Source organism: Colletotrichum phormii (assembly GCF_030913505.1).
Source record: "Colletotrichum phormii strain CBS 102054 chromosome Unknown BDP81scaffold_13, whole genome shotgun sequence".
Classification (NCBI taxonomy): domain Eukaryota; kingdom Fungi; phylum Ascomycota; class Sordariomycetes; order Glomerellales; family Glomerellaceae; genus Colletotrichum; species Colletotrichum phormii.
The window spans coordinates 1,091,596-1,111,917 of NW_026851455.1; the positions used below are offsets into that span (position 1 = coordinate 1,091,596).

General features: G+C 55.0%; 5 protein-coding genes across 5 annotated transcripts; 3 read left to right on the forward strand and 2 right to left on the reverse strand.

Annotated features, from left to right (window-relative positions):
* Window positions 1-4,504: 4,504 nt before the first annotated feature.
* Window positions 4,505-6,345, reverse strand: BDP81DRAFT_395728 (ThiF family protein; the record flags this gene model as incomplete). The annotated part of the gene is made up of 5 exons (XM_060588100.1): window positions 4,505-4,854; window positions 4,914-5,223; window positions 5,277-5,849; window positions 5,901-6,070; window positions 6,153-6,345. 5 exons carry the CDS (start codon window positions 6,343-6,345, stop codon window positions 4,505-4,507), a joined length of 1,596 nt encoding a protein of 531 aa, XP_060443879.1.
* A 2,256-nt stretch (window positions 6,346-8,601) lies between these two features.
* On the forward strand, window positions 8,602-10,492 carry BDP81DRAFT_323461 (major facilitator superfamily transporter; the record flags this gene model as incomplete). Its single annotated transcript, XM_060584798.1, has 5 exons — window positions 8,602-8,714; window positions 8,776-9,071; window positions 9,121-9,289; window positions 9,347-10,053; window positions 10,104-10,492. The coding sequence occupies 5 exons, from the start codon at window positions 8,602-8,604 to the stop codon at window positions 10,490-10,492; spliced, it is 1,674 nt and encodes a 557-aa protein (XP_060443880.1).
* Window positions 10,493-11,490: 998 nt separating this feature from the next.
* Window positions 11,491-12,587, forward strand: BDP81DRAFT_323045 (short chain dehydrogenase; the record flags this gene model as incomplete). Its single annotated transcript, XM_060584755.1, has 6 exons — window positions 11,491-11,792; window positions 11,851-12,023; window positions 12,088-12,224; window positions 12,281-12,336; window positions 12,394-12,502; window positions 12,555-12,587. 6 exons carry the CDS (start codon window positions 11,491-11,493, stop codon window positions 12,585-12,587), a joined length of 810 nt encoding a protein of 269 aa, XP_060443881.1.
* A 1,297-nt stretch (window positions 12,588-13,884) lies between these two features.
* On the forward strand, window positions 13,885-15,921 carry BDP81DRAFT_322554 (uncharacterized protein; the record flags this gene model as incomplete). The annotated part of the gene is made up of 1 exon (XM_060584708.1): window positions 13,885-15,921. One exon carries the CDS (start codon window positions 13,885-13,887, stop codon window positions 15,919-15,921), a length of 2,037 nt encoding a protein of 678 aa, XP_060443882.1.
* Window positions 15,922-16,304: 383 nt separating this feature from the next.
* BDP81DRAFT_395732 (short chain dehydrogenase) lies at window positions 16,305-19,453 on the reverse strand (the record flags this gene model as incomplete). The annotated part of the gene is made up of 8 exons (XM_060588101.1): window positions 16,305-16,593; window positions 16,647-17,260; window positions 17,349-17,777; window positions 17,829-18,237; window positions 18,287-18,674; window positions 18,747-18,836; window positions 18,902-19,238; window positions 19,295-19,453. 8 exons carry the CDS (start codon window positions 19,451-19,453, stop codon window positions 16,305-16,307), a joined length of 2,715 nt encoding a protein of 904 aa, XP_060443883.1.
* Window positions 19,454-20,322: the final 869 nt, after the last annotated feature.

The window sequence follows — 20,322 nt, forward strand, 5'->3', positions numbered from 1 at the left end:
ACCATCCCTCCCTCATCGGTCCATTAGAGGATGATATCTTCTTGACCGAACGAAAACGAAGGACATGATGAACGGCTTGTCGGACTCTGAGAGGCTATCTCATTGTTTCATCTTGAACCTCGTCATGGGAAGCCGCATTGGAGGACCCGAGGGCGATCAACCTCGCGGCAAGTGTCGTGAAGCCATCTTCAAGTCGTAGCAGCCTTCAAGTATAGGTGCCGCTTCCATTCCGCTCCAACAAGGAGACCTTATTTCTGCCCGGCTTCGATCCCGAAAGCCTTCGGCTGTTTCGAAGCACGTCCCGTCGGCATGTGCCACCCATCGTGGGCCTCAACTTTGACTTCATCGATCCAGAGTGACCAACCCTACCTACGGATCCCTCTTACAGGAGCGCCAGATGGACGAGGCGGCTCAGTCACGCATCCATCATGACCCTTGTCACGCCAGCGTGCGCTTATTCTTCTTCTTTACTTCTTCCTCTGCTTCTTGGAGTACTTGAATCTGCCGCCCATCCCATATAGCTAGCTCCATAATCACTCCTACCCTCCCCACACCCCTTTGCATTGCAAGTTTGGTTCCTCCAACCACGTTCCCTCCTTTACCGTCTTGACCTTTCCTCCCTTGGTCTCCATTCCGGCCGGCCTTCAACATGACTGGGTGTGTATCAGAGTCTCGTGTGCGCGACATGGACGGGACGACTGTACCTGGAGGGCCTTCACTAATCAACAACGACGAGGCACGTCAGGTGGACAGCCCTCCACGCAATGACACGCCTCGATGAGCAGCTGTGCCTGGCACCTCTCCCGACGAACCGTTCCCATGTCCCTTGCGTACTGTCTGCCGCCCGCCATCCGTTAAAGGAGCAGATTTGCCTAAAGTAAGGGACGCTCTATCCAACTGCTAAAACTCACACTAATGCATCTAGGTCTTTGCGGACCCAAAGAACGACAGACGGCTCACTGAGAGACTTCCGGATCTTGTTCCCATCACGTCTGTCTCTATTCTCTGCTGACGCACCGCCCTGAAGACCCGGCTGTGGCGATGACCGCTCGTGTGCTTGTCAAGAGTTAACCTTTACTTCGCGGTCAACCTCATGCAATGCATCTGCACTCATTGGGCATTCGACACTCCACAACGTCACCTCTCTCCTCCATCGACCGGGCAAGACTAGAGGTCCAAATCACATCGACTAAGGTGTGGCATGCTCGATCCGGTCAGCCGACAGCACCTTGCTCTTAGGCGCCCTTCTTCGCTGGACTGGAGCGGGTGCCTGCTCCCGCATACCCTTGGGTATTCGAGGAAAGACGATTCTCTCCCACTTATGCCGCCTACGCGCGTCACTGCAGGGAGTAGTGGCCTTCCCGACAGCTTGACATGAAACGTTGTCTTTCGCTAATCTATCTAGTCACGGCATATGTTGGCCTTGTGGACTTGTCATGTGCCTTTGAGCGTGCCGACACGGTACTCTAAGCCAGTGGTAACACTACAGGCTGAGATATGTTTTGACACCACAAGCCACCGCAAGAGATGGTCTTTGGCCACGTCGATCAATGAGGCGGCATCGCTTTCGCAGTCACAAACCACCAGGCACTCCTGCAGTAGCTTGGCCATGGTCTGCAGAGGATGATCTCCCAAGGTTCCTGGAGGTATGGTTCCCCAGATTAAGGATTGTGCAATAGCAGAGGGTATCGGACCCGGCGAACCGTCTAGACTTGTCGCCTCCTGTCTAGCCGCGCTTCTCCTGCTGGGATCTTTGAGTCACGGGTTGTGGAGGTAGGGGTGCGTATGTTTGCATCGAGCATGGTTGATGGCCCAGTCGCCTTCCAGTACCGGCTTGTTTCCGACGCTGACTGAAGCTTGTAACTGTCCAGGCCGACAGTCGACCGGGGCAGTATAACCGTGATTTACACAGCCAGATTCTTCCGCAAGGCCGGCCCCAGACTATCACTAATTTGCGAGCCATCACAATGACAAGGGCCTCTCTGAAGACTATCCGTACGGCGCCTGCGGGATACACTCGGAAATGATGCAAAATGGCGCAAGTACGTCCTCGAGCCTGCGATTCTGAGGCTCGTACGTGTCGTTCAAACTGGCTTCCGAAAGGGGCCGCCCAGCCTACTATGTTCCCCGGCACAGCAATTCGGCCCACCACCTTTATCGACACGTGTTTAATCTTATTGACGCATCTGGCTCGGCTGTGCGACGGCTGCGCCCGATAGACAGGGAAAGTCGTCGAGTGACGGCTCTTTTCAACGGGCAACGAACCCGTTTACGGACCAGCCCGCACGGGGACGGCTGTGCCTTTCTCTACCCGTCACCTTGAAAGGGCTCTCGGGTTAATTCAGGGCCCGTTCGTCCATTTGATGAGCGAGGAAGAAGAAGATCTGGAGTGCTTCGCTTTCGAGCAGACGTCATACATTCTGACGAGTCTTGACATTTCCTTTGCCGGCCCTTCATCTCTTCGAAGGTTGACTCGATATTCCATCCCTCCATCTTGGACTCGACGACCGCACTGCGGGATCGCACCAACAAAGGTAGCATTACGTCGCAGAGGAAGTCGGCGCTATTGCTCCATCACTTGAACTAGACGACATAGCCGCCGTCCAAAGTCTTCAAGTCGGTTACATTCTACGCAGTCCATGCATCCTGACCCATCTTGCATGTGCATCTTGAAGAGAGTCTTTCCTTGACCGCCATGATAACCGCTCGACGGAGGCATGCGGCTTGCAAACCGTCTCGAGATGCATCGCCCGGCCCCAGAGGCACGCATCACATCGTGCGGCAGCCCACTTTGACACTTGCTCGGGCAACTCGCCGCATGTATCCGACTTTACCGCCCGCCGCCGGTTCAAACTGCTAGGCAAGCCGGATCTGCAGAGGGATCGTGAGGTTGAGGGTTGTCTGCTGACACGGCCCAGACACACATACACACCCATCTACACCTTCCTATTCCCGCCGGTGGCTTGCGTATTGCTTACGGATCGTGGCAGACATTGAAGAACTGTCAGATAGACATTTCGCTAGTCTGCTTTTCCAATGTCTTGGAGGCCATCCTTTCGGGAAAGCTCGCTGAACACTTGGGTACCCGCTGACCATCACGCCCGGGTTCTGTGCCAAGCAAAGCCACGCCCACTTGCTTTACAAAGATGTCGCTAATCAGATTCTTGTCCCGTCCGGAGCCGCGCTTTTGCATATCCAATTCTGGACATCCGGCTTCAAAGTCGGTTTCTTCCTGATCTGATAACCCTTTGCGGTCTTTTTCTACATTTTCAACCTTCCTTCGTTGTCGTTGTTGTCGTTGTTGTCGTTGTTGCTGTTTTTTTTTCTCCCCCTCAGTCGCGCAGTATGTTACATTGTTTCTGTATGAATAAGACCACTAAGACCACAATAACCGGGCGGCTCCGCTGTTATATGCCGTCGTTTGAGTCAGGGAAGAATCTTCAACCCGGCATTCCTCACCTATCAGATTCTTTCTCTTCAAAACGCAGGGGAATCCGAGTATTTGGGGGCCGTTGAAGCATTTATATCCTATATCCCACAGGTATGATCCGAGAAGCTGCCATCCTTATCTCTCCGAAATCGTCCGAGTTCTTGGCATGCATTTTCTATGTTGCGAGATTGTACTGTGTCTGTAAAGATCAGACGATGCCTCTCTCACCGCGGGACATTTTGTCCCACAACCCGGCAGTTTCATTCTTGGGACCTGATATCACGGCAAGACTGACACATCACTCTTCATTTGCATATGTACTGTCACGACTTCACAGTTGGCGGTGAATACGGTCCCTGAAGATCGTGAAGCCGACGGGAATCATATCATGAGGCATAGGAGGTGGACTCCCGAAGCTTGCCATCGTCAACCTCCGTCATGTTTCACTTGCTCCAAAGGTCCCAAGCGGTTCCGCATAACCCCTGGCTGCATTGCTATTCATCCACATCCTAGCTAAGGTAGCTAGCTGTAAGGGACTGCGGTCCGACGTGATCTCCGCCCAGACAACCACACACCCGTCCGACAGGGTCCAGTGAGGGTTAAAGTGGTGTCCTGTCCTACCCCCCCGGCACTGCAAATCAGTTTGCTGCGGCGCTAGAGTTGCAACCACACGCACACACCCCTCCCCCAAACAAATTGCCATCCCGGAAACCATCTCCATGCCTCCCAGCTCTGGGAACCACTACCTGCCAGTGGCCACCGCTACCCCGTTGGACCTTTTCTCCAAGATTGGAAAATAATCTATTCTTCCGGGATCTGCAACCTCAGTGCCGGACGGTTCCCCTTGGGGTTCTCCCAGGGTCACGGTGCGTGCCATCGTCTTCCCCTCACCTCTCCGCCCAGGATGAGTTCACTCCCAACTTTACACCAACCACGCTGGCTGAACAGAACATCGTCAGCTTCCCCGCACGCCTTGCTCTAGTGGGGTCCCATGGTCCATCGACGGCCATTCTGAAGAAGGACCAGGGGGGGTTTACCGCGAGCGGCCGGATTGGAAAGTATTTCCGAACCCCCTTACAGACGAAGAATTTGGCACCGGCTTGCAATGCCGTCGAATATGCATGTGTTCTCGATGGGTACGTATTGGTTCGTGATGATTTTGATCGTCTCCTGAGCCACCATGCCGCCAGTCACGGCGGAAACGTTGTGCAGCTCTCCACCGCCAGACCTGGCTACCTCTTGCGCCGCCTGCGCGAGCCGCTCATTGTCGCTCCAGTCTGGAAGCTGCGTCTTGATCTTGTCCAGAATCTCATCCGAAGATGCCGTGGGTGTGTGTGACGTGGACTGTAGGGCGAGATAGATTGGGAGGAGTGACAGTGGCACCACGCCCTCCTTGGCCATTTCGTCGTTGGCAAACTCCTGCGCTGTGAGGCGAAATGTGTGAGCACTGGCTGTGGTAATCCTCGTGGAGATTATTCCTTACCTGCTACGCTGCGCAGTTGTTCGGGCCCGCCACTTGCAGGGACGACCAGCTTGATAAAGGCCGCATTCTTGCAGAACAAGTCGACCTCGGCTGCGTCGACACCCTCGCCACCGGCCTTCTGACGGACCGATTTGAGCACCTCGGCTGCATCTTTGCGAGCCTTGGCCTTGTAGATGTTTTGAAGCTCAATGTACACGCTCGATTGGGCCTTCATGTCTGGGAGGCCGCCCGGTACCGGTAGACAGCCGTGCTTCTCATAAAAGTCGCGGATCGCTCCTGCGATGATCCAGAAGCTAGAGGTGGCTTCCTTCTGCAGAGTTGTCAGGTGGATTGGCTTTTCTCGGTAATGTGGCGGGCACTCACCTCGTCCGTATGCTTGTACTCAAAGACCTCCTTGACGGCAGAAGGGAGTGATGGTGGCGAAATGGTCTTCAACACCGCAGCCACAGCCTCCTCAAAGTTTTCCTCGCCTCCTTCCGGGTTGTCTGTTCTCGTAGCAGCGGCCACCATTTTGCGGAATTCCACCTTGTCCTTGTAGTTGCTCGGGGGCTTGGAGTCGTGGGATGACTTCCATACGTTCAGGTAGTGCAAGAGAACGACGACGAAGGGCAGGTGGCCGTGCTCATGATTTTCGAGATTGTCAATGTCTTTCGTCAAGCTCTTAGCAAAGTCCTCTAGCTCTTCCCATGGGGTGACAAGCCGCAAGTCCGTGATGGCTGTGACGTCCGGATGAGTGTCGACGATGGGGTAAATCCCTGGAAGACGAGTGCTGAAGTAGGAGTAGAAGCCAGCGGAGTGTATCGCAATTAATGGCGTCTTGTTTTCACGGCTGTAAGCCTCGAGTGTAGTGAGGTCTTCGGGTTTCATGGGAAGTGTGTACAGAATGATGGTGAAGGGGGCTGAGGTTTTCAGAAGCTGCTGGAGGCCCGCGTTTTCCTACCACTGCGTTAGTCCTAAAGCACAGAATACATGATTCAACTGCCTCACCGAGCTCTTAGGATACCAGTCACCCCGAACTTCAGGATTGAGCTCTAGCAGCAGCTCAGTACAGCTCTGGGCCCTCGACTTGCCGAGATGGGACTCGTCCAGGAAGAAGTTGACACCGAGATCGGCCTCGCTCACGACGGCATCATCAGCAATCGTGAAGTTCCCAATACCTAAGCATGTTAGTTTTTTGATGATGAATATGAGGATAGCAAAGCTGATTCAGGGCCACCATGCAAGCCCTCGGGGTTATACCTGGAAGTACGAGATTCTTCAGTGTCTCAACACCAACAGTGCCCGTGCCAGAATTCACAAGCAGGATATTGGCAGACTCCAGAGCAGCTTGGCCGCTCGCAGCCCAAAGTCTGAGTTGGCGGTCGTATTTCTTCTCCTTTTCCGATGGTACGGCGAGGGCTGGCGGCGCCTGGTCGGCTATTATGTCTGTCATGATAGAAGCGGTCGCGGAGGGCCGTGCCGGGAGAGGATCGGGACGGGAATGTGAAGTATTGACTGCACGACACTTTGCCTTCTTTCGGATGAGATCCAGAGGCAACCCAAGCTTCGAAATGACGAGGGTTCAATTAGTCTATGCGATGGGAAGTCGACCTTGACTGACGATAGTGACAGGACGTGGGCACTGTGGTGGGTTGGATGTGGGACTGTCGTTGTCAGCGCCTATTTGCCCGCTTGAAGGTGCCTGGACTGAGTGTTGTCAGCGAGAAAGTGGCACCAAAGCATAGTGCCGGAGTTCTTCGCACGGTGAGGGGTGAGGCCATGGATGAGGTAAGCATTTGCTGCCTTATGTAATGTGTCCCTGGTTACCTAAGAGAAGCGGGTCTCCGTCCGGACCGGCAAAGGCCCGAATTGGGATCCGTACGGCCGTGGAGTCTTACCTTCCGGCCAACGCCCCACAATTGCGTTCCAATTCCGGTTTCTTCTTCTCTCAGACATTGTGAAATTGCTTGGAACTCCGCTGCTCAGGTATGGATAAAATCCCCTGCCTTCGCCCTCCGCGTCTTCGCAGTCACCAGACACCAGCAGAGCCGTGAACGGTCAGTTGTGTGCGCACTCAAAGCCAAACATAAAAAACCAACAAGCCGAGGAAGAAGCAACGGAGATCCCGGTCAACCCAGACGGTATTCTTTGCCATCTCGATTCTCCCAGCTTAAACACCCGTTCCTACCGTGTGCACGCTGCGAGCAAACATTCCACGAGATGATGTTTGTGTCTCCCTCTTTCCAATCTCCTTACCTTGTTGTTTGCCTAGGGGTCATTGTTGCTATCTTTACAGTTCCCAAATGGCACTAGGGAGAGTGGGAGATAGCCCCGGATTTACACATCGCAGACAGCCAGTTGTGTTCGGTGCGTGGCGCAGTCGCTCACATCGGGCACGCGTCGACGATGGCTCCATCACCGAAGCAAGGACTTTGAGTGCTTGACTATGGTTTCTCTCATGTCTCCCTACCTGAGAGGATCGCCCGAGTGGGCATCGGGGATAGGCAGTGTTGAACCCGCATTCCTCAACGACGGATTCGCCTCTCTTCTCCATTCCCGCAATTACTGAGTCTGCGGCCTGCCTGCACACACGGCAACTAGAAACAGTGGAGGAGCGAGACTATGCTGGCTGTTCATCGGTTGTTGCGAGTTTCCTTCGGCGTCGGCAAACGTTGCTAGGCAAACTACGATGCTGGCCATCCTCGGACTTGAGAGCTTGAAGCTATCTACCCACGGAGCTGAAAATTGGAGCCTTCGCCGATGGGTTGCTATCGATTAGATCGGGCCTGGATGATGGATCTAGACCACGTTGCAGCTGATTCTTTAACGGCCTTGGTGCGTCGGGGGCGGGTTCCAGCATTCCTCATCGGACGACATGCTGTCACCGAAAGGGCCTTAAGAATAATCCAAGGGGACTCCGACCGAAAGAAATGCGGCGGCCTAGACAATCGCACTATCGTGCCCTCCCTTCTTCGTTCGCCTCACTGGTATTGGCCTGTCTCACTACCGAAATGTCTGACTATCTGGGGGGGGGGTTTGATGTGGCGCGCCGGGTCCACGCCGCATTCGCCTACGGGATCAGCTTACGGCCGGCAGCAGCGGCGGGCCAAAGACACAAACAACTGGGACCGTGAGCTCAGGAGGTCGTTTCCGAGCTAGCGAATGCGAATGCGTTGCTGAACGCCGAACGTTCGTTTTTTCCCTAATTCGTCGCCCCGAACGCCGATTCAACCTCTCTCGTATGTTCGGCCATGGCGCCTGTCTCTCTTTTAATCGCGTTCCCTTCGTGGCTTTCGCCCCGTCCTTCTTACTTGGACCTCGCATTCTCTTCCCAAAGCGCCTTTGGATCCTCCTGTCAGATGCGCTTCCCGGGCTTCTCGTGACATCCTTCACTATGAGTTGCCCCGGCTCTGCTTCTCAACCCCGTATCTGTACATCGTGAGTGGTCGTCAGCATAGCGTTGCTCCGACACCGACAACCTTCGAGTCAGATTTTCATCCTACCGACGGACAGGATTCAGCCGAGTGAACATCCTCTCAGAACCATCGGTTCCATCACCAACTATTTAACCAAGTGTACAAGACCCGGATCCAACGACAACCACGAGTTGAGACATCGACGACTACAACATCCTACCAACGATAATCTCATTGCGACTGCTGCTCGTTGGCATAATTCTGCACCGGTTAAATTCTACGAGGCGATCGTCATGGGTAATCTTAAGGAGGACATCGAGTCTACCAAGGCCGAGGGCCTTGTAGAGAACCATCATTACAGAGATGCTACTCTACCGCCATGGAGATTTTGGCTGCTCAGCATTGGGTAATTGCCCCCATGATGTGTCGAGGGCTGCTGTAGATCTCTATGCTGACTTGCCTGGAAGACTCTGTCTCGGACTATTTCTTTCCATGTTGGATGCTTCTATTGTGGCAACGAGTCTGTACACAATCGGCACAGAGTTTGACTCGGTCGATCTGATTAACTGGGTTGCACTCGCATACACGCTCACATACCTGAGCTGTGCCGTCTTGGTGGCTCGGGCATCCGACATTGTTGGCCGCCGCAATGCCTTTTTGGCAAGCTTCATCATCTTCTTTGCCTTTTCCCTGGGCTGCGGGTTTGCCCAGAACCTGGAGCAGTTGGTTGCATGCCGTGCTCTTCAAGGTTTGGGAGGGTCTGGTGAGTCGAGCGTATCCATCGCCGTCAAGTCCTTTGCTAAGTATTTCAGGCCTTTATTCGATCACCATGATTATATTCCCCGAGGTAGCTCCCAAGCACCTGCTTCAGTACATGTCCAGCCTCGTCGGTATGGTCATTGCTAGTGCCGGTGTGCTTGGGCCAGTCCTGGGAGGTATTCTCACCCATTACGCCTCTTGGCGATGGATCTTCTGGATCAAGTGAGTGACCCTGAGGAGGCAATCATCGTCCGAAGACATTTTCTAACAAGAGCGTAGTGGGCCTGTTGGTTTCGTTTCAATGCTCATCTTCTACTTCACGTGGCCCGATGCCAAACACCTCCCGACACTGCAACGTAGACGCTGGAAGGAGTTGGACGTTGTAGGCTCTTTTCTGCTTGTTGCAGCATCCGTTCTGGTTGTCTTCTCTTTCCAAAATGTTGGTGCAGATGGCAACAAGTGGCGTCAGGCCGTATTCATCGCCCCCGTTACAGTCGGCGGCGTGTGCTTCGTTTTGCTGCTGGGATGGGAGGCGTTCGTCGCCAAGTACTGGAGCAACCGCATCATGGCGGCTATTCCGATGCGGCTTCTTCGCAACCGTGTCTACGTCGCCACCATCCTCAACACGATGTTCCTCGGGTTCCCGTATCTTTTGGTCATCTACGCCTTCCCTGTCCACCTGCAGATCGTCAATGGGAAGACCTCTTTACTTGCCGGTATCCTGCTTCTGCCGATGCTAGGCTCTGTTGCGCTGGGGACCACTCTTGGCGGGATTATCAACAAGAAGCAGAACCGACTTTTCGAGACGATGGCCGCGGCAAGCTGCTTCGTGTGTATTGGCTGCGGCTTGATGACGACGCTCTCGTCGTCTGTCGAACTGGAACCCAAAGCACTCGGGTTTCTTACCTTTATCGGCTTTGGCTTTGGGCTATCGGCCACTTCGTCAACCGTTCTGGGAGCGACTGAGTCAGAGATTCCAGACCATGGTGAGCATTCCAATCCTGCTAGATATAGACAGATAGCTAACGTCACAAAGCCCCCGCGCAAGGAATCATTGCACAGGTGCGGATTCTCGGCGGCAGTCTGGGAATCGCCGCTTCCACGGCGATCTTGGGCAACTTCATGCGGGACGAGTTGACCGGTGTGCTAAGCCCGGGACAGCTTGCGTCGCTTCATGGAGCTGGAGCGAACTTGACGGAGGCGCAAGCTGCAGCCGTACGTCAGGTCTACACAGACTCTTTCTGCAAGGATATGCAAGTGGGAGCTATTCTTTCCGGCATAGCAATCCTATTGAGCCTTGGTGTCTATCGTCGAAATCGAGTCACTATCGAGGAGCAGCGGCAAATGCACACCAGAGCTGAAGTAGAGAGACGGCGGAGGGCATCGGCGGCGACTACGTTGGTTTCTTCGACGACAACGGACTAAGCGTGTGTACCATGGGCGGGCTGTACTTTTATTGTTGGATTTTTGTTGTAAGCATAGCACCTGGCCGGCGTTAGGGGGATCTCATTGTCAATATTTCTGGCATCAACGGATGAATATGATGGGAATGGGTTTATGAGCAATACCTCATGTCAGTATTAATTATTATTATCAATTAAATACCTTTCGAACCACTCCGCGGCCAACGACCGGAAAACCACGGCGACCGTTGTATGAACCGAGAGCCTAGTAAGCCGCAACCTTGGCCTATGTAACCCTGTCGGATTCGTAGCCGGGCAGAGCTCATCGGCGTTGGTGCCGCATGGTGCGGGGATAGAAAAGGCCGCCAAGTACAAACAAAGTCGGAGTTGCCAATCACCTCATCGGCGCAACAGCCTCTCACAGCAAAGATGGCTGTCAAATGAACCCCATTAGACCCTCTTGAAGACTCCTCCGTATCTTACTCTAGCCCTGCTACTTATACTTGAAATAAGTGAGGGGCCAAGAAGTTGTGTCAAGCGAAAGAAGCTTCAAGCAAAATGATGCAATCGCCTGTCCCCGCCGGTTATCGGTCGGTTGAGACCCCGCAGGGTGGGGCCCATCCATTCCGTGCGCCGTGCCGTGCACTTCTGCTCTCCCCTCGTCTTATCCGTCCCTCCATTTGCCTCTGTAGTCGGAAACGTGTCGAGACTTCTTTTTCTGTACCGGAACAGCTTCCCTCTAGTGATCCTCGCATTTTCATTGGTTAATAGCAACTGTACGAGCAAAGCAACCTTCTCCTGACTTGTGCAGAAATCCCAGATTTACAGTCAGGTATATAAGCAACTAATTCATCCCACCGTACCGGCACTCTGCTCTCCCGTTCCCTCTCTTCACACATGCCCCCTTACACCCGTATAGCCCGCTCCGTCTTCTCTTCGCTCTTGTCATCTCAACGCCACCAGCCTCAGCTACACTCATCCCTACGTAAAGCCCTCAACCAGACTCATCACAGAACCATCATGTCCGCCGCAGCGAAGCGCCTCGAAGGCAAGACGGTGCTCATCACCGGCGCCTCGAGCGGTATCGGCAAGAGCACGGCGTTCGAGTACGCCCGGACGGCGCCCAACAACCTCAAGCTCGTTCTCACGGCCCGCCGCATCGACACGCTCAAGGAGGTCGCCGCCGAGATCCAAAAGGAGGTCGGCAGCGGCGTCAAGGTCCACCCCGTCAAGCTGGACGTCAGCAACCCCGAAGAGGTCCGCCAGCTCGTGCCCAACCTGCCCGAGGAGTTTAAGGATATCCACATCCTCGTGAACAATGCGTATGTCACTACCCCATGACCTCACTCTCAAGTAGGCTGTTCACTTACACATCTAAAGCGGCCTCGTCAAGGGAGTTGCCAAGGCCCCCGAGATCGCCGAGGAGGACATCAACGTCATGTTTGCTACCAACGTCACCGGCCTCATCAACGTGACGCAGGCCATTCTCCCCATCTTCAAGGCGCGCCCCGATGGCGGCTCAGGAGACATCATCAACATTGGCTCCATTGCTGGTGAGTTGGCGCTTATCAACCTTGTGTTGCGTTGAGCATCAGTGACTAATAGTCGTGATGATAGGCCGTGAGCCGTACCCCGGTGGTTCAATCTACTGCGCAACCAAGGCCGCCGTGCGCAGTTTCACCGACAGCTTGAGAAAGGAGCTGATTGCGACTCGCATCCGCGTTATTGGCATTGACCCCGGTCAGGTCGAGACTGTAAGCCATCATCTCTCGGGAGCCTAGTGTTGGTGACGGGATCTAACGTGGCGCAGGAATTTTCAGTCGTTCGCTTCTACGGTGACAAGTCCAAGGCCGACGCCGTCTACGCGTAAGTCACTGCCTTGAAGAAGCTTCAAGCATGGACACTATGCTAACGATGCCACAGCGGATGCGAGCCTCTCACCCCCGAAGATATCGCAGAGGTTGTCGTCTTCACGTCCACCAGGAGAGAGAACGTTGTCGTTGCGGACACGCTCATTTTCCCTCAACATCAGGTGGGTTTGACCGTTGCATCGTGCACATTGAAACATGTCTGACTTTACACAGGGTGCCGCCGGTCTTCTCCACCGCAAGTCTTGAAGGGGGACGGCTTTGAGTCATAGGCCTAGAGACAGATGGGGCGTGGGTGGGAATGTGTAGAGTCGAGAACGCATCTCGAAAAAGCACTCGAATTGGCTGTCACGACGGCCACAGAGGTAGACCTGTAGATCAACCAGCGTTTTGTTTTAGAAGTATGAGAGCTTCGTCTACGCGAGACAATGTTTTTCTGCTTGCGAGAAGTCTAGGCTGTAGAGAAAGTGGAAGAATTGATATTCCATCTAGACGGTCCTATCTGTAAGACGGGCTCACTACTCTGTTAAACTCGGTAGGGTGGTGTGAACTAGTATCCTGATAGCATCGTATTCGCAGTAAGAGCTAGCGATCGCCAATTTCTGAGAATAACACCGTCCTGTGAAACCAGGCTTTGTCGAGACTGATACCGAGATACATAGCATCACCGTCAGTGAGGCCTCACTCAAGGTTTTAGTCTCCTGTACTTGGTTGTATTTAGGCAAGGTCCAGACCGAGCGAAGGATGGCTTTTGAGTGGCCACATGGTGTAGTAGAAGTTGATACCGCTATTTCGAGTGGTTGTATTCGTACTAGGCCTTCAACTGGAATACTAGACTGAGGTCCATACTCGTTTCCCATCACGACGTGGGCCATAATAATGTCATGACAGCCCGGCACACCCAGTGGCCGAGGCACCTCCAACTGTTGGGACATCCTTCCCTGCTCGCGCTGGTGATGACCACAGACTGTTAGTGTTTGCATGAAGATGGAATGCTGCAGCTAACATGCAGACTCCTTAGCACCGCCTTAGTACACGTCGGTGCTTCCACAGTGACCATCGCTAACCAACGCCTTGCCAGGTGGTGGTCATTCCCCTAAATTCCCCGCATGGTCTTCTCAGACACACCCACCTCAGGTACGGTACCGGACCACCTAAACAAGCCCAAGAGGTACATCGGTATCGTCCTTGGATGAGCATCACTCATCACTCGGCACTAAGGAACCTGGTCACATTCATTTCAACAACGACAACAGTCCCCCGATCTGCGCTTCCCTGTCCGCCATTTCCCAACGACAAGGGACCCGGCGACATCCTTGACCACTTCACACCACGCATCCTCGCGCCCACTCTTCAGCAAACATCGCGAATCCCTTTTTTTTCTTCTTTTTTTCTGCAAAAGTCGTCACGTAGCCCTGACTGTGCCTACATGTCGTGGTAGCCGCCTTGTCTCCCGCTGTACATCAGGCGCACGTATTGCTCTCCAGTCGGCCGTCACCGTCGGTTCCACGCCATGCGAGGCCTACGCCAGCCATGAACTGACAAGATGGGCCTCACAACTTTTCTCGGATCTTCCACCGACAAACTCGTCTCCAGCCGCTCCAAGACCTCCTCGTCCAACTCTCTCGACAAGGCGTCTGAGAATGCCTCGTCTCAAACGACAGACGCCGGCCCGGCCTCCACTTCCCACCATGGATACATTTACGATGAGGAGCAGCTCCCTGCGCTGTCCCCCGACTGCCCCGATCTTCGCGAGCTCAACAACAGCCTCGAAGCCCTTGCCGCCATCTTCCCCGACGTTCAGATTCAGGTCTTCCGCGAAATGTTGATCAACTTTGACGAGGAATCGAGGCTGGCTGTGGTGATCGACGCCCTGTTGAAGAACCGCGTCGCCTGGGTCAAGGGTCGCTGGAGGACTGTCGATAACCAACCTGCGAGACCCCCGGTTGCGAACGAAGAAGCAGGAGAGCAGGACGAACCTCTGATCCCTCGCGTCGAAGCCTTCCGAAGTGCCGAGTACAAACACGCCGTGCAAGCGCTGGCTTGGCACGAATTCAAGGGCCTTTCGAGGTCCACCATCAACGCCGTCCTCGCCGAGTCCAACTACTCCTACCTCGAAGCCCGCAACACTCTCGTATCCCTCTCTTCAAAATCATGGCGCTTTACCATATCATCCCTCTTCCTCCGCCGGAAACCGGTCGCTACGGGCGAAGCCGAAAATCACCCGCTGATAACATGGAAATCGACCGGCCAAGGCGCCATCGTGCCGTCTCTCAAGGCCACGGGTAACGCCGAGCTCGATTCTGAGCTTTACCGTGATTTGGTCCGGCCGCTGAAAGATCGGGCGCGGCAAACGCAAGAGGACAAGGATCGAGGTCTGGCATTCTTGATGAATAATGAAGAAGCCGAGGAAGCAGGCGCCATGCATGAGTGCGCATGCTGCTTTACCGAATCCACTTTTGAGGAATTTACAACCTGCAACACGGACGGACATATGCTCTGTTTCCGCTGTATCCAACACTCGATTACGGAGGCTGTGTTTGGCCAGGGATGGCACAGCAGCATCGACACAAACCACGGCACGCTGAAATGTCTCGCTGTCGAAGGGAACGGGTGCCCTGGTCATATTCCCTATGAACACATACACCGCGCTATGCTCGAGGAGAAGAAGGGCGCCGAGATCCTCCGGAAACTCGACCAGCGATTGGCAGAAAACAGTCTCCTCACCTCCAACATGCCCCTAATTCGTTGCCCCTTTTGCGACTATGCAGAAGTGGATGATATTTACCTCCCAGCACAAGAAACGCAACTTCGGATCAGACTCGATAGTCTACTCAGTCTTGCGCTTCTCCTCGTATGCATTGCGACCGTCCCCTTTCTCCTGCCTGTGGTCTTGTTGTCCTCCTTTTTCTGTCTTCTCGTCAGCACGAAGCAGACGGTTGGCGACCGCCTGGTCGCACAATGGCACCTGGCTCTTGGCCGCCATCGCCGACGGCGCCGTGGACTCAAGTTTGCATGTCAAAACCCCGATTGCGGGAAAAGCTCGTGTCTATCCTGCGCCAAGGCCTGGAAGGACATTCACGTGTGTAACGAGTCGTCCCTGGTTGCGCTACGTACACAGGTCGAGCAGGCGATGAGCATGGCCATCAAGCGCGTCTGCCCGCGATGTCATACATCATTCGTCAAGAACTCGGGCTGCAACAAGCTCACCTGTCCCTGCGGCTACAAGATGTGCTACGTCTGCCGCAAGGACATTGGCGGTACCAACGGAGACGGCGAAGGGTACAGGCACTTTTGCGACCACTTTAGACCGGACGGCGACCCGCGGCCCTGCACCGAGTGCTCGAGGTGCAACCTCTGGGAGAGCGAGGACACCGACTCGGTGCTGAGGGAGGCCAAGGAAGAGGCCGAGGCCAAGTGGCGCGAGACGGAGAAGCGGGAGCTGAATGGGGCCGAAAAGGCCTTTTTGGAGACGGGTTTTGCCAGGAACGGGGTCTCGCCGGTCGAGCATCGCCTCAAGAACGGTCAATTGCCGACCTTGCCCGAGTTGTGCGACTTTGTGGTTGAGACCATTTTCGTGTGAAGCCCACTTTGGTAGAGAAGTGCTTTGTAGAGGCGCCATGACGAGAAAGACAAGAGGATTCGAGTTTTACCGAGGTTATGATTATACTGGGATATGGGCATCTTTGGGGCGTTCTGGGTCTGCGGGATTAGGAATCGAGAAAGCGGGAGAACGGGAAACGAACCTCACATAACGAGGGTAGAGTGAAGTGAGGACTGTCGTCTCGGCGCTCATCTACACAACAAGTAACCTTTTGTAATTGATAAATAAAATTTCAACTTTAACTTTCATAAACCTGCCTATTTCCTAAACTTGATTTAAAAAAAAACCCCCCATGAATCATACAAAGAGACAGATAGCCATTTACTCATATAAACTCAAAGAATGCGCGCCCGTTACGCAGCTTAGAGCTTGCTCTTGTCGTCCACCAGCTCCGCCGCGGCGCCGCCAATCGCCAGCTTGCCCGTCTCCTTGACCTTGGTCTGGAAAATGACCTTGCCGCCGTCCTTCCACATCTCCGTCACGAGCGTCTGCCCGGGGATGACGGTGCCGGCGAAGCGCACCTTGATGTTCTTGACGGGGCCGAAGCGCTCGTACACGGCCTTGCCGGCGACACCGAAGAAGCAGAGGCCGTGGAGGATGGGGGCCTTGAAGCCGCCCATCTTGGCGAATGCAGGGTCGACGTGGAGGGGGCTGTCGAACGTTAGTCAAAAGTTGGTAAATGCATGAAGGCTTCAGTGACTTACTTGTAATCACCGCTCAGGCGGTACAGCGCCGCCTGCTCCTCGGTTGTCTTCTCCTCGACCACGACGTCGGGGTGGCGCGAAGGAGGCTTGTTCGCCGCCGTGCTGGCGCCGCGGTCCGCAGGCTTCTTCTGGCCGCCGAACCCGCCGCAGCCTCGCAAGAACACCGTCATCTCGTTGTAAAAGACGGGCTCCTTGGTCTCGGCGTGGATCGTGGTGATGCCGCTCTTGACAATGGCGGCGTTGCCCTTGTCGACGACCTCGAGGAGCTTGCCGGTGGACACGAGCTTGGCGGCGGTGGGGATGGGGTACTTTTTGATCTCGAGGTACTGCTCGCCATGCAGGAGCATCATGGGGGAGAAGTTGGGGACGATGTCGTCAAAGTTGTACGGCATCTCCGTGTTGAAGGGCGGGATGACGCCAAAAGTCGGCACGACCTGGAAGTCGTCGGCGCCCTCAAAGACGTACTTGAGCTGGTCGCGCTTGGCGCCGATGCCCAGGTTGTAGAGCATCACGTCGCGCTCCTCGTACTGGAACTCGGTTCCTTTGCCCTTGGCGTTCTGCGCGGCCTTGATGGCGTCGAGGTACTTGCTGTCACCCCCGGAGCTTGCCTCTGACTGTAAAGACACATGATCAATAATTGTTCTTATTTAAAAACTATTGCTATTTTACAGAATTGCGCCACTGGATGTGTAGGCTTCATACCTTGGACTTGTTGCTCTTGTTCTCCATGTTTGCCATGATGCTCTGGAGACCGTCCTGAGTCTTCTCAGGGTGGTCGGCGCGGCCATCCTCGAAGTTTCTGATGGAGTCCCAGTGCTTGAGAACCTCCTCGGGAGTCAAGGGGACGTCGACGGGGAAGCCGTGGCCGCCGGTTCTCTGCCAGCGGGTCTGGCCGACCCAACCGCTGCCGACCTCGTACAGGCCGCCGGTAGGGTTCTTGGGGACCTTGTCGCTGGAGAGAGCGAGGACAACGGGCGCAATGTAGTCGGGCTTGAAGGCCTGGACCATCTCCTCGGGCATGATGGTTCTTGTCATCGCAGTGCCGGCGTTGGGGGCGATGGTGTTGACGTAGATGTTGTACTTGTAACCCTCGAGGGCAAGCGCACGGGAGAAGCCGAGGATACCGCATTTCTGTACGTCTGTCAGTGATCATGTCTCGAGGCTCAGCGCGATGAGACTTACTGCCGCGGCGTAGTTGGCCTGGCCAAAGTTGCCGTAGATACCAGAGGTGGAGGTGGTGTTGATGACACGTCCGTACTTCTGCTTGAGGAAGTACGGCCAGGCGGCCTTGGTGACCTTGTAGGTACCACGGAGATGGACGTTCAGGACGGGGTCCCAGAGGCTGTCGTCCATGTTGTTGAAGGCCTTGTCGCGCAGGATGCCGGCGTTGTTGACAATGATGTCAATGCGTCCGAAAGCGTCAATCGCGGCCTTGACAACGGCATCGCCGTCCTCTGCTGAGGCCTTGATGCCGACAGCCTTGCCACCCATCTTCTTAATCTCGTTGACCACGTCGTCGGGGTTGGCCAAGTCGTTGACAACGACCGTGGCGCCGTGCTTGGCGAATGCCAAACTGTAAGCACGACCGATACTGGGAACCGTTAGCTGTGGATGATCGCATGCGAGGCTTCTAAGCTTACCCTGCACCACCACCGGTGACGAGAGCCACACGGCCGGTGAAGTCAACCTTTTCACCTTGCTCGTTGGGGCCCATCTTCATGGAGTCCTCCAGGAGAGTCAAGAAGTCATTCGGGCCAGAGGGATACTGAGGCTTGGAGAAGTCAATGGCCTGATCCCACTTCTTGATGACGGCGCTGGGTGTGTAGCTGTCGTCGGCCTTGAGGAGTTGACCGCTGGACCGCTCCCAACGCAGCTTGGCAATGTGACCACCGCCAACCTCGAAGATAGATCCGTTCTCGTCCTTGTTGTCTTTGTGTACGAGGACGGAGACGAGGGGGACGACCCATTCGGGCTTCAAGATCTCCAGCACATCGGGCGGCATCACAGTCTGGGTCATTCTGCTGGCGGCTGTTTGTACCAGTTAGCGCACACGATTTCCCCTGCCCACGGCTCCGCTTGCCCAACACACGTTGCACTTACCGATTGGTGCAATGACATTGGCCAGAATGTTGTACTTGGCGCCCTCCTTTGCCAGCGTCTCGGTGAAGCCCACCATGGCCAACTTGGCAGCTGCATGAACCGGATTAGCATCTTGAGGCGGTTTATATCAATTGGGCGTCGGCTGCGACACGTACCAGAGTAGTTGCACTGGCCGAAGCTGCCAAAGAGACCGGCAGCCGAGGCCGTGTTGATGACACGGCCGTACTTTTGTTTCCTGAAATGGGGCCATGCCGCGCGGGCGCACTTGTACGATCCCTGGACGTGCACCTTCATAATCAGGTCCCAGTCCTCATCCTTCATGTTCTTGAAGCTGATATCGCGCAGGATGCCAGCATTGTTGATCAGCACGTCGATGCGGCCAAAATTCTGGATCGCCGTCTCGATGATCTTGTCGCCGTTCTCGACCGAATCGTAGTTGGCCACGGCCTTGCCGCCGGCAGCCTTGATCTCGTTGACGACAACGTCGGCAGCCTGGATAGCAGTACGTCAGCGGTGCGCACTCGGACACTTTTTGTCAAATGCCATACCTTGGTTGAGGTGCCCTCGCCCTTGAAGGAGCCTCCGAGGTCGTTGACGACGACGCTGGCGCCACGGGAGCCGAAGAAGGTGGCATAGGCCTTGCCGAGGCCACCGCCAGCGCCAGTGACGACGACGACCTGGTCGTCGAAGCGTAGCTGACCAGCCATTGTGTGTATGTGATGTGTTGATGAGAAAGAGAGAGAACAGTCGCTAAATGGGATTATAGATGGCACAGAGAAATCCAGACAAGTATTGAGCGTAAGGGAATAGGGTATGTAGGAAGAGTTCGCAACGTTGATCAATTCAATGATTCTTTGTTTCGTGGGAAAAAGGGACGGGACGTGGTGGTTTTCTTAACTTCTGCGCTTCCGGCAACTGTCTTCTGTGCAGCGTGACGGCAGCCGCTCAGAGAGCCGAGGCAGCTTCCTGTGTCCGAAGCCGACGAAATACGCTAGTCCGAGAGCGGCTAAGGCCTAACTTCACATGCTACGTTTGCCGTGGGTTAAAAAAGTCTCCAATGGACTCGAGCCTGTCGCGGACCTGTGGTACGTACATACCCCATGAGGTCATGTGGGGAAGGAACTCGACCCCGCCACCCCATGTCACATGTCCCCTGCTCGACCCCCAATCTGACCATTCACAGCGCTGTATTGGCCCAGCCTCCGGTCGGCAACGGGTACGTACCTACCCAGTGTCTCCCCAGTGTCTGGCGCCGTGGAACACTGGGGAACGGCCACTCCAGTGACTCGGCCACCAAGGTCCAAAGGTGAGAGGGCGGGATCCCGTGCCCACTCGATGCCGACGGATGCTGACTTGATGGTCTCCAGAGTCCAGGGACCACCTCATAGGTAGCTACCTGGAAGGCGCCGACGAAAGATCCGGTATGGGTACCCAGCCCCTTTTTCCTACTGGTCCACCCCAGCTGCCGACCAAAGTCTCCCGTGGGAGGTCCAGGGTCCCCTGTGAATCATGCAACTCTAAAAAACAACGAATGGTTCCCTACGAGGAAATTTAGCCTTGGTAAGATCTCGGGTGT